This window comes from Dendrobium catenatum, unplaced genomic scaffold, assembly GCF_001605985.2.
Source record: "Dendrobium catenatum unplaced genomic scaffold, ASM160598v2 fragScaff_scaffold_370, whole genome shotgun sequence".
Taxonomy (NCBI): Eukaryota; Viridiplantae; Streptophyta; class Magnoliopsida; order Asparagales; family Orchidaceae; genus Dendrobium; species Dendrobium catenatum.
Window position 1 is genome coordinate 3,101,656 of NW_021318832.1, and position 11,586 is coordinate 3,113,241.

The following is an 11,586-nucleotide window of genomic DNA, read 5'->3' on the forward strand; positions in this document are numbered from 1 at the left end:
TAGAAAGCTACTGACCAACTGCTAAAATACTGGCCTTCACTTTGGCCTATTTAATGTGTTTGTTCAATGAGTCATTTCTCAACCACCTAAATATAAAAACAGTAGTGATTACATTGCTTTCCACCAGCTTTGAGAGGCATGGCCCCTTTCTAATTTGCCCTTAAGTTAGCCAACCCCAATTCACCTTGATTAAACCTACAAGCCCAATTTAGGCTTTGTTTGGGGCGGCTGTTTTATTGCTTTTAAAAACAGCTTTTTATTCTAAAAATTAAAATTTTTATACTAAAAAGCTGCTTTACGAAGCATTAAAAAAGCCGGCCCAAACGAAGCCTTAGTAAATTTTTAGGCTTCGTTTGGGACGCCTTTCAATTGCTTTGTAAAGTTCTTTTTTAGTAAAATCTTTCGAAAGCAGATAAAAAAAAATAGTGGCCTAAAGTTGTCTCAAACAGAGCCTTAATCTTTCAAAATTTTATCATATCTCAAGCTGAGGGAGGGGATTTTCATAATTAAGTAAATTTTGGGGTTATTTTTTAAAGAACTAGTAAAATATTTCATTAAAGTAAATAGCAACAAATAGGGTGATACCAATAATAATAAAGATTAAAATGACATATCAATATATGTTTATAGAGTAATAAACCATTAAAAATTAGTATAACTAAACAAATAACCAGAGAAGAATCCTTGAGGATTGAAGTTCAATAATTAAAATCATTTGCAAAATCACCCTTCAATCACTTTCTCAATTGTTCTAAGTTTTAAAGTATCTATTCATCATAACTCTTAATAGACAGTAATAATCTTTACTCAATGTGCTTGATTTGTGCTTCAAGAGAGAAAAAAAGAATGATGATTGAGAAGAAAATTAAAAAGGAAGTTCAGTACATATCAAAGCAATTTATTTTGTAAGAGTACTAATTAAATGTCTTCATCTAATGATAAAATTGACCATTCAAAAGGTAAACAATTCAAACATGGAAAACTTACTAACATCCTTAAATTACAAAGCTATGAAGGCCTCTATGCCTTTTGCATCTTTGTTTACAAGAATGATTTCATCTTTTCAAATTTGGTGGATTTCTAAATACAGTTAATTGCAGTTTCTGCAACTTCAATAACTCACTGTAAAAATCAGCAGCCTCCAAAGTTTCCATCCTTTTTGCAACCAATATATCTTAAAAATTTATGTGCTTAGATGAATTATGCTATATAAATGAGAAGTGAATGTCACCTCTGTATGCTTAAACTGATAACGACCTATCTTTTATGCACAGACGGCCTCGACAGAAAGCTTTTTCACCATTCCTGGGCACGGATCTCCACCGAAAACTTCAGAATCAGCAACTACTGAGCAAGCTTGCTGTCCCAAGCAGTTCGGTAACAAGCCATCCTGTGTTAAATTGATAATCAAATTAGGATATTTAACCTGAATGTTTCCAATGCATCATATGTAAAAAAACTGGAGATAGTGTAGAAAGTACTACCTTTGTAAATGCATTATGTGATTTCTGAGCATGGCAGCTACCTTCTTCATAGCTTCCACATCCTCCTTGAGGAGTTCCAAAGCTAGCAAACTTTATACTGGTCATTTTGTGCCCAGCAGGACAAGACAGATAAGCTTTAGGCTTTCCATTTTGCTTATTTCGCCAATTATCAAATGTTGGTTGCCGTTCTGTAACTTCGGCACAAATGCTCTTGACAGTCCTTTTAACGAGAGAAATCTTACTTGGATCGCCGCCCCATTCTTCGAACACGACCAACAAATTCCCCGTTGGTTTCAGCCATGACCGAGGTAAATGATACCTAACACATTTGGTATCATTAGTGTTAAGTATGAAGTCTAAATCATCTTATATACATTTTGGTTTTAAATCTTAATATTGGCCACTATAAAACTCAAAAGGCATTTCTATTTGATTTTTCACACCTACTATCTTATTCTGCAACTAGAAAAGGGAGAACAAATCAACAGTTACAAGCATCCCACAACTAAAGCAAAAAGAGAAAGAGAAAGAAGCCTTGTAGCAGATCTGACAAGAGAGAATGAGAAGCAATATCAACATCTTATTCTCTACATTCAGCCCTCATGTTTACAACAAGCAATTGTATTTTCTTTCAATCATTAACACAGACAAAGTACTAGTATTGTCTATATATATGAATTGTAATTTCTCCATATATTTATTTTAAAATTTAGTGATTATGTGATCATTGTGCAGTTTTGTTCATAGGTGGATCTCACCAAATCACATAAATTAATAGGTCTCATGCTTGAGATCATTGGTATTTTGATTTTGTTCTACGATTTTATCATTATCTTAAGAGTTACTAATAAATTCAAATATTTAGTTGAAGGAATGACATTGCTTACCATCTCTGAGATGACTCCCCACAATTACTTGGGCATTTTTTCTCACTATATGTGCCTCGATAATCACAAGAACCACACGAACCGGATGCTTTGTAAGCAGGCCAGTAACGACCGATGCTTTCACCATTTATCCAAATCTGACCTTTTCCCATGCTACTCATATCTAATGCCAGTGGCTCATTACCACCTGGAGCATTGAAGAAAGCCTGGAGGAAATTAAACAATTTTGAGAAATTTCATTTTTCTTGTTTCTTCAGTTAACAATGAAAGCAAAATTTCCATCTCTCACCTTGTACCATGTCAAAGGTTGCTTAGGAAACACATCTCCCCATTCAACTGAGGAGCTTCCATCTAAGGAATGAAGACTCAGGTGTTCACCTTTCACTCCAACCTAAATCGAATTGTCGATCAGAAAGTTTCAACTTTCAATATTGTTGGTACTGATTGGAGAATGAAAGAGAGGATAACTGACCTGATAAGTCCATTGCTGATGAGAAAGGTCTCGGTTTCCTTCATTGAGGCCACTTAAAATCACTGGACCAAGAATCCCAGTATTCCAAGTCTCAAAATGAGATCCAACATTCTAAATTTTCGAATTTTCATCAACATAAACGTATTAGATCTTTAATAAACTTTGGTGATGTTTGAATAGCAAAAAAATTCATATGAAAAGAGCATACTGGGAGTCCAACAGCTACACTCAATATAGAGATCTTATTGCTTCCAGCCCTCAAATTCACTTTACCACTATATGACAATTTTGGATTGCTGAGACTACCATAAGCATTCCCTGAAACCAAAATGAAATATGACAATAATTAATTACTTAAGAAATTCTTATCATTATCAGGATCTAATATGGAACTTTCATTCTACCTGCATATTGTCCATTGACAAAAACGTGCAAAGCATGGCCGGCCGAAGAGATGGCAAGGACCGGATAATTTCCTGTCCTCAAGAACTGCTCACCTTGTCCTATGCTGATACTGAAAAATAAAGATTGGAAGAGTTGAGAGTGAAAACTGAACATGAGAGTAAGGATTATACAATGAAAAGAATCGAAAATGGCTATATCGAATTCGATACTCACAAAGTTGTATACCAAAGATAGTCTGATTTATCCCATGTTTGACTAAGTTGCTCATACAATCCATTTTTAGTAAAGGAACTTTCATCTAGAGAATTGGTCTCTTCCCTATATGATTTCCATGAAAAGTTTTCCACTGGTTGCATGCCCACCAGTGAGGTCTGAGCTCCTATCTGTAATTTGCAAGAGGAAAATGTGAGAGGAAAAAACTAATTTTTAGCCTAAAAGTTCAGAACCCCAATCAAACAAAAGAAGTTTTTACAATTTTTATTTCTTTAATGTGGGGAAAGGTTAGGAATGAAAAGAAGAAACTTTCTATGAAAAGGAGAACTAACAAGAAGATGATGATGCAATAGGCCATAGTGAGAGAGAAAATGTTAAAAGAACAAATTTTTACCTTTGCAGTATTGAAAACTGCGGTTTTACAGTCAGGTAAGATGCTGATGGACCAAGGAGGAAGATTATAGCCTATGCCATTGAAAGTTACCGTTGCAGAAGACTGTGAATCATAATTGGCCAGAAAAGCAGCACAAGTCCCGGAATTTGACCTGAATACATGAGACTGGAAAGAAATTATTTAAGTTAGCCAAAGTCTCAATTTGAAAGAAAAAAAAAAATTATAATTTGATATTTCAGATGTTTAAACTTAACATTAAACCTGCTGAGAATGCCCCAGAGACGACACGACTGGATCGGTGGAAACCAAAGCTGGTTCACACAACTTAATTGCTCTATGTAGATCCCTGAGATGTCCCCATTTTGGTTCCCTTAGTATTCCTAGTTCAGAGAAAAAGTTGTTATTCTTGCTCAAATATATCAAAATTCTTATTTAATAAATTTATTTAAAAAATGTATGTGTAATTCTAACATAAAAAAACAGGCGACAAAACTCAAAGAAAAAAACACTCAAATTTACATGGTAGAAAATTATGAGCTGAAGAGAAGAATTAACAATATCAAAAACTAATACAACAGGAGAGTGGCAGCTTACATAACATAATAATAAAGGTCCATACAATAGGATCTACCACCCCCGTTAGGTTGCTTATGAGCCCAATCTCCTTAGTAGCACCGCAGATCCCAACAAATTCTCATAATTAAAATGGTATATCCACCGATGCTTAGCTTAGTTGGTGGGCGAGTACGGTTGGGAACCCCTCAATCAGTGCTCGATCTCTCTCGAGCGGCAGTGCCTCTTAAGTGGGGCCCAATCAAGTGCGGGTCAGGAGGTTTGTGGGGTGGGTGCCTCTTTTAAGTCAGCCGAAGATTAGTCACGCCACTAAGCCCCTTTTTGAAGGTGGCAGCGGGTGGATACCCCGTTCCCAAAAAAAAATTTATCACATATATCGCGCTTGAAGCTTTTAGGTCCAAACCTCACATAATCCAAGTCACAAGCTCTAACAATATCCATAAGCCATATAATTTAATCTACAAGCAAAGAGCCATTTATAATGAATAAAAAACTATGTAGATTTACATGATAAAACAACCATCTTCTTAAAAAAAGCATGGGATAAAGTTTTTTAAGAGGTCAAGTAGACATGCAGGCCATCAAGAAGGTCTATTCATTGCCCGTCATTTATTTCAAGTGGGCATAGAAAAAATATTTAAAAAAATGCACTTTTTACTGTTCTTAAAAAATAATCACTGCATAAGTATCATTAAATAAATAGATGATAAGGTCAATTAATATATACCATATTCATCTATTGGAGCATCATAGTCATAACTAGTTGCAATGAATGGACCGCCAGCGGTGCGACCAAAGTTTGTTCCTCCATGATACTGCAGAAATAAAAAATTGCAGATAGATTAAGGAAAAGCTCAACATTTCTACTGGATAAAATTAAAATCAAATTAAGGCATATCTATATATACTGTTAGAATAATTAAATATAATAATTATGCAAGATGTTGTAATAATTATTTAAGTATATATATTTAATTATATAAATATTTAAGTGGCTCATATATTTGAATTATTGAAATTTAATTATTTTATATGAAATCCTATTGGTTAAGAAGAGATAATTTGATCAATCGTTTATGGACCGTTTGATCAAATAACTCATATGAGCGGTTATTATAACTAATCCATAGGAAATAATTACTGGTCATATCTCTCTCATTATGGGGAGTTATGGGAATGGGCTGGAGTTATGAACTTAAAGTACAACGGGATTCAAGATCCAAAAAGAAAAGGAATTCAGAAAGTAAAAAATTCAAATCAAAACAAAATGAGGAGAGGAATAGAAAGAGAATAATAATAAAGAAATAATAAATAGGATTCTAGAAATTCTAGAAAGATAAGAATATAGAATTTCTTTATTTCTTTATCCATTTTGGATGGAATTTGGCGGCATGGCCAAGTGGTAAGGCGGGGGACTGCAAATCCTTTATCCCCAGTTCGAATCTGGGTGTCGCCTGATCAACAAAAAAAGACTTGGAATTTCTTAATCCTGTTGATCGAACTTGACGAATCCTTGTCCCGCAAAAGCATAGGCAAGGGAAAAAAAGAGAGAAACCGTAGTTTGGAATTAACCAAATTCATCATGAATAAATGTATGTTTTTCTTCCGATTAAAATTTTGTGAAAATCATCTTGTTTAAGATCTTGTGGATTTAAGATTTATGTAAATTCATGTTTTCGTTTCGATTTCTTTTGCATAATTTGGAATGTGAGTTCTTACAAAAGTAAGAAAACTCATAATGCATGTTGCAACTTCTTGTAAAAATTAGATAACTTAATCTTAAGGAAATTTCTTATAAGAATTTGAGAATTTGAATCTTACATATACAACTTTCTTACCATATAATAGTTAATAAAGGATCCACCTTTCTGAATAAACCTTGCAACAGCAAAGGCCATGTCTTCAGCAGGTCGGTGAGAAACTGGACCACCAAAAGCTGTGTACCTATACAGAAGAAAATCTGAATATTTTATATAGGAACATTAATTAGACAGCCAATGCTATGAAGTGAAATAATACGCCAAAGAAAATTTACCATCCAGTCCAAGCCTCAGTCCACATGGTGGGCTTATAAGGTTTGTTTGGGTGGAAGTAGTCACAGTAGAAACCATTGCAGGTGTTAATCTGTGAAGCCAAGTGCCAGTCATAGGTTATTCAAAACATGAAATGAAGATAACAAATACATCACTGCAAAAATAAAAATAAAAAATCATAGCACAAACACAAATTCTAATACAAATTCATGCAATTGATTGATAATTCTTGTCGCCTTTGCAGTAGATTTTGTATTATTTAGGTTTCGTTTGGGATGACTTTCTTACTTCTTCTTAAAGCATCTTTCTAGTATATAAATTTTAATTTTTGAATTAGAAAGCTATTTTAAGAAGCAGTGAGAAAGTCGTCACATACGAAGCCTTAAATGTAAGGAATTATACACCTAATTGTAATTTAAATTATCAAAAGCCTTCAAAGCGTCTTTAAGGAGACGAGTAGATGACCCATAAATATTGGACACCTGTGATTAAGGTTTCGTTTGGGACGGCTTTTTTCTGCTTCTTAAAACAACTTTTTAATACAAAAATTAAAATTTTTGTCCAGAAAGCTAATTTAAAAAGCAATAAAAAAAGTCATCCCAAACGAAGCCTAAATCTTTCTAGCATTTTTTTTTTTTCGTAGAGCAAAAATTATACTCCAAAATTTAACAGCAATTGCAGGTGTTAATCTGTGAAGCCAAGTGCCAATCATAGGTTATTAAAAACATGAAATAAATATAATGCAATACTGCAAACTACTTTCCTAGGAACCAAAAACGATGGGGATTAACATCCATCAATAGTCTTAGTCTTCTATTTGGTTCTCAATACTTAAACATTGAAAGATATGACAAATTGAATAAATATCAACAACAAAACTTCTTTTATGCAAAACCACAATAAAAAGGAATTGAGAACAGTAATGATAAAAGTAAAACAAGTACAGAAAACAAGAAACAAGCATGTATAAGTCATGTGCAGTGGGACCTAAGGTGGTCTAAGTCAGAAGGAAGCTGGTGCTATTTAATGAGTGTAGAGAAAGGCTGTCACAGTATGAAGGAATGGAAGAACAATGGAGTATTAAATAAACATACAACTGGATCAGGAGCATCGTCTTGCTTGCACATGACCCATGGAACGCCAGTCTTCAAGCCAACGGCCATGCTAGCAGCCCAGTTGGCATAAGATTTCGCCGGAGTTCCGCCGTTGTATTCTAATGGCCCAAACTCATTCTCAATCTGAAAGAAGGATTGAACAATTCAGATACCAAGCTTCTAAATTCATCAATTAGATAACAGATAGAATCATTAATGGAAATCGAGAATACCTGAGAGAGAATGATTGGGCCACCCTGAGATTCGAAGAGCCCTTCAGCTTTCATCATTGAGACTATCTTCTCAGTGAATTTTTGCATAGCAGCCTTTTTCCATAATAAAATAGAATCAAAAGTTTATATTTTGCAGGAAGATGATAAATTTATCCCAAAAATAAAGACAGATCGATATGAAGCAAATCGTAACCTTGAAAGGCCCATTGTCAGTTCTGAAACTGATGCCAGGAACATATTTTAACCAAACTGGAAAGCCACTGCAAATATAACAACCAGGAGTTCAGAAAAGAATCAAGCAACATTCGTCCATATATAATCAGAAAAAAAAAAAAAGCTTTACCCAAAATTCCATTCGGCACAAACATAGGGACCAATGCGGAGATGAACATAAAGGCCAGCCTGCTTCACCAACTTTATAAACCGAACAAGGTCATACCTTTCCCCAAAGTAATACTAAACCAATTTACAGAAACCAAAACTCAGAAAAATCTATCAAAACCAAGCAAGAAAACAAAGAAAGGTAGATAAAAAAAAGGGACCTTGCGTACTGATGGTGAATACCTGACCAGGAGAAGGCTCATGCCCATTCCAGAACACATAGGTCTGAATCACATCCAAGCCTCCATCTTTTGCCTTCTGAATAAGACCCGGCCACATCTGCAGACAAACCAATACATCCAAACCGAACATTAACGCAAGAAAATGAGCAAAAAATAAACCAAGAAGCCACATTTCCCAGTGAAAGCACGAGCTCACCTCCGGTGTACTCCTCGGGTAGTGAATAGAGCCGGAGATGAGAATCCGTCGCTGCCCGTCAATGATAATGGCCTTATGGTCGTAGGAAACAGAGGCAGCGGCCGGAGTTAGAAGACACGGCGGAAGCAGAGCAAACACCGTCAGCACCACAGCAAACGCCGTTAGTGCCTTCCAGGCCATGACGGCGAATGGAAAGAAAAAGGCGAGGGAGTGGATATTGAAGAGAGAAGCACGGATGCTCTGCTTCTATATAACCGCAAAGTTCATTTCAAAGTTTTGTTTTTTCCTTTATTTTCTCTTCTTTATTTCTTTCTGTTAGCCATTTGTTTATTCTCGGCGTTTTCTTCTCTCCGCGGAGCCTAGCGATTTTTCTACTACTAAAACTAGTAGTAATAATAAAGATGGGAAGAAGAGCGAGAGAGAGAGAGCGAGAGCGAGAGAGAGAGAGAGAAGGAATGAGTAAAGAACTTAAGAAGTGTGAAAAGGAGATGCTTTTTAACTGTTTAACATATTTGATTAATGCCAGCGGAGGGGAAGGAACTTATAGGGTGGGCCAGTTCTTAGGTGGGCCAGAGTTTGATGGGCCGGCCACCTGTAGCTCTATGATTTGGGCTGACATCCGTGGCAAACTAATCCTGCCACCTGTTTTTTTATTCTTTTTTTATTGAAAAATAAAATGGAAAAACTATGCATGACAAGTGTTGAACACTTGAACCTACAATTAAATAAAAAGTAATTACATATACACCACAAATTCTTATATATATAATATTTAAATTTTATTTTTATTTATATAATATTTTAATATTTGAAGCACATCATATATGCATAAATTTTTTTTAGATAAATAAACAGTAATGATATTTAATATATGATTTAAAGATTTTATATTAAGTAATTAAATATAATTTTTTATATTTACATACTTAATATCATTAAAATCTTTAAATCATATCATAAATAAATAAATAAAAATTTCGTAACATGTAAGTCAATCTATTGTAAAAGTATCATGATGTAATTGGCGTTATCGCGAAGACTTGAAAGTCTTTAAATTTACACTGAAATCAACATATTCTTATATATCATAAGTAGCACTAATTTCAGAATAAATCTAAAGACAATCAAACTTACTATGATGTCACTTTGTATTGGAATGCATATAATTTTATCTTTATCTTCTTTTTAGTGATGAAATTGAAATTTTAACTTTCCCTTAAATTAATATGAAATCATTTTTTTAACCCTTAAAGCTTAAAGCATTACTTATTGGATAAGATATTATACATAGATTATGGTTTCGGTTGGAACTGCTTCTGATCATTACTTTTTCAATGCTTTCAACAAATTTTTTAACAAAAAAAATAATTTAGAAAGCAGTAAAAAAAGATGTCTCAAACGAAGCCTAAATTTAAGAAATTGTATTAATTTAAAAAAGGCTATTATGTACAAAAGGAAAAAAATAACAAAAAAAATGTCATGAATTTTCAAATTATTCTTTTAATCTTTTTTCTTTTTAATTTTCATGAGTAAATAAGAAAGTAAAGCTTGTCTTATTTTCAAATCTTTCATCAAATATTTTGGGTCACATTTCATCTAAGCATCTTTGTTCTTTTTTAAAAATAAAAATGGGGGTAAAATTGAGCATTTAAAATTCAAACTTTAGGAATGTTAAAAGTAAAGCTTTTTTTTTTAGTGTGTCAAAAATCAAAATATATATTTGATTAAAAAATACCTTAAACTAAATAAATTGATGCTAACAAATGTTTATTATTTAAAATTAATAATATTTAAATAACAATAAATAATAATATTAATAAACTATATATATGTAATTATTTGAGATCACATAAGGGTGCATATTTGAAAATTTATATTAAATAAAGAAAAATAAGCTAAGTTAATTTTAGATAAGAATTGAGTGGCTGAGTCATTTAATTTGTGAAATAATTTGTTTTTCAATGTTGACATAAATTGAAAAATAAAATTGATTTTACTATTTTCGAGTTTTATGTTGTATTTGATAAACCATCATGAAAAATCATTACTAAGCATATTTGTGTCAATTTATTAATTTGTTAAATGATTATGATAATGCTTCAAAAAATAATTATCATTTTTACGCATCCCTTCTTAAAAAATAGGGGAAATTACATGCATACCATCCAAAATTTATCTATTTATCTAATTGAACTATCGTGTTGGATCAAAATTTGTTTGTAAATGACACCAGATCTTACTAGTATATGAAATTTGAGAAGGGTAATTTGAATTCTTTTTGAGAATGGAGTTAAAATTGTTTACTAAAGAAAATTTATAATATAAGTTCTCAAGAAGCTCAAAATCCCCTTTTAAGTTAAAAATCCAAAATAGGCATTTTCACTCTATATTTATATGGATCTCAGGCCTATAGGAAATGCTACATATTGAAAGAATAAAAAATATGTTGATTTAATAATTATCAATACATGCTATCCTAGACACATGTTGCATTCTAACTAGCTGAGTGAAGAATGGAGCTCTATGACTTTGATGATATATCTCTTAGAAAGTTTAGTAGTGCTAAGTAGGTTCAAATAAGTATTTATGCATGGTCAAGTCTATTGGTGAGTATCGAGCTGAGGGGGCTTGCAACTGACAAGCAAGTTGTGGTTGTCGACGACCGATGATTGAGCCTTGAATCGCCTAGTGAGGGAGGAGTGTGAGTTTTTGTTGTGAGGAGGCAGAGTTGTTTGGTTGGATGGTCAAGGCAAGGTAAGCTGAAAGCCTTGTGGTTTGGTGTTTTCTTATATTTGAGGTTGGCAAACATGAATGAGAGTACCCGCCCTGGATGAGAGCAAGTGGCCCTAATGACCGACTCCTTATGTAACGAGTCACTTGATTTTCGATGACCCTTGACCACCTCCTATTATGACTGACCTCCTTATGTAGGCCCAGGTGAGTAATACCTTCTGATCATTGGATAAGTTAACTTTTGGGTCTCGCTAACTCAAGTTCTTTCATCAAATTATTGGAAATTTAGCAAAAGTTAATGAGAAT

General features: G+C 33.5%; 1 protein-coding gene and 1 non-coding gene across 2 annotated transcripts; one reads left to right on the top strand and one right to left on the bottom strand.

Moving 5' to 3' along the window:
• Nucleotides 1–901: 901 nt before the first annotated feature.
• LOC110105197 (beta-galactosidase) lies at nt 902–8,964 on the bottom strand. The gene is made up of 19 exons (XM_020834594.2): nt 8,548–8,964; nt 8,353–8,448; nt 8,132–8,244; nt 7,982–8,048; nt 7,789–7,881; nt 7,556–7,699; nt 6,464–6,552; nt 6,267–6,372; nt 5,156–5,243; nt 4,117–4,235; nt 3,856–4,020; nt 3,462–3,631; nt 3,248–3,357; nt 3,052–3,161; nt 2,844–2,954; nt 2,661–2,762; nt 2,372–2,577; nt 1,485–1,803; nt 902–1,390 (listed from the first exon to the last, which is right to left on the bottom strand). The coding sequence occupies exons 1-19, from the start codon at nt 8,725–8,727 to the stop codon at nt 1,265–1,267; spliced, it is 2,514 nt and encodes an 837-aa protein (XP_020690253.1). The 5' UTR covers nt 8,728–8,964; the 3' UTR covers nt 902–1,264.
• Nucleotides 5,814–5,884, top strand: TRNAC-GCA. Its single transcript has one exon. It is a non-coding gene; the product is annotated as a tRNA-Cys (tRNA).
• Nucleotides 8,965–11,586: the final 2,622 nt, after the last annotated feature.

Bases quoted from the DNA above. Each gene is read 5' to 3' on its own strand.
- LOC110105197 (XM_020834594.2), bottom strand. From the start codon at position 8,727: ATGGCCTGGAAGGCACTAACGGCGTTTGCTGTGGTGCTGACGGTGTTT. The intron at 8,245-8,352 runs GTATTCACCATC...AAATTGGTTTAG, and splicing joins ATGAGCCTTCTCCTGGTCAG to TATTACTTTGGGGAAAGGTA. The intron at 1,804-2,371 runs GTAAGCAATGTC...CAAATGTGTTAG, and splicing joins GGGGAGTCATCTCAGAGATG to GTATCATTTACCTCGGTCAT.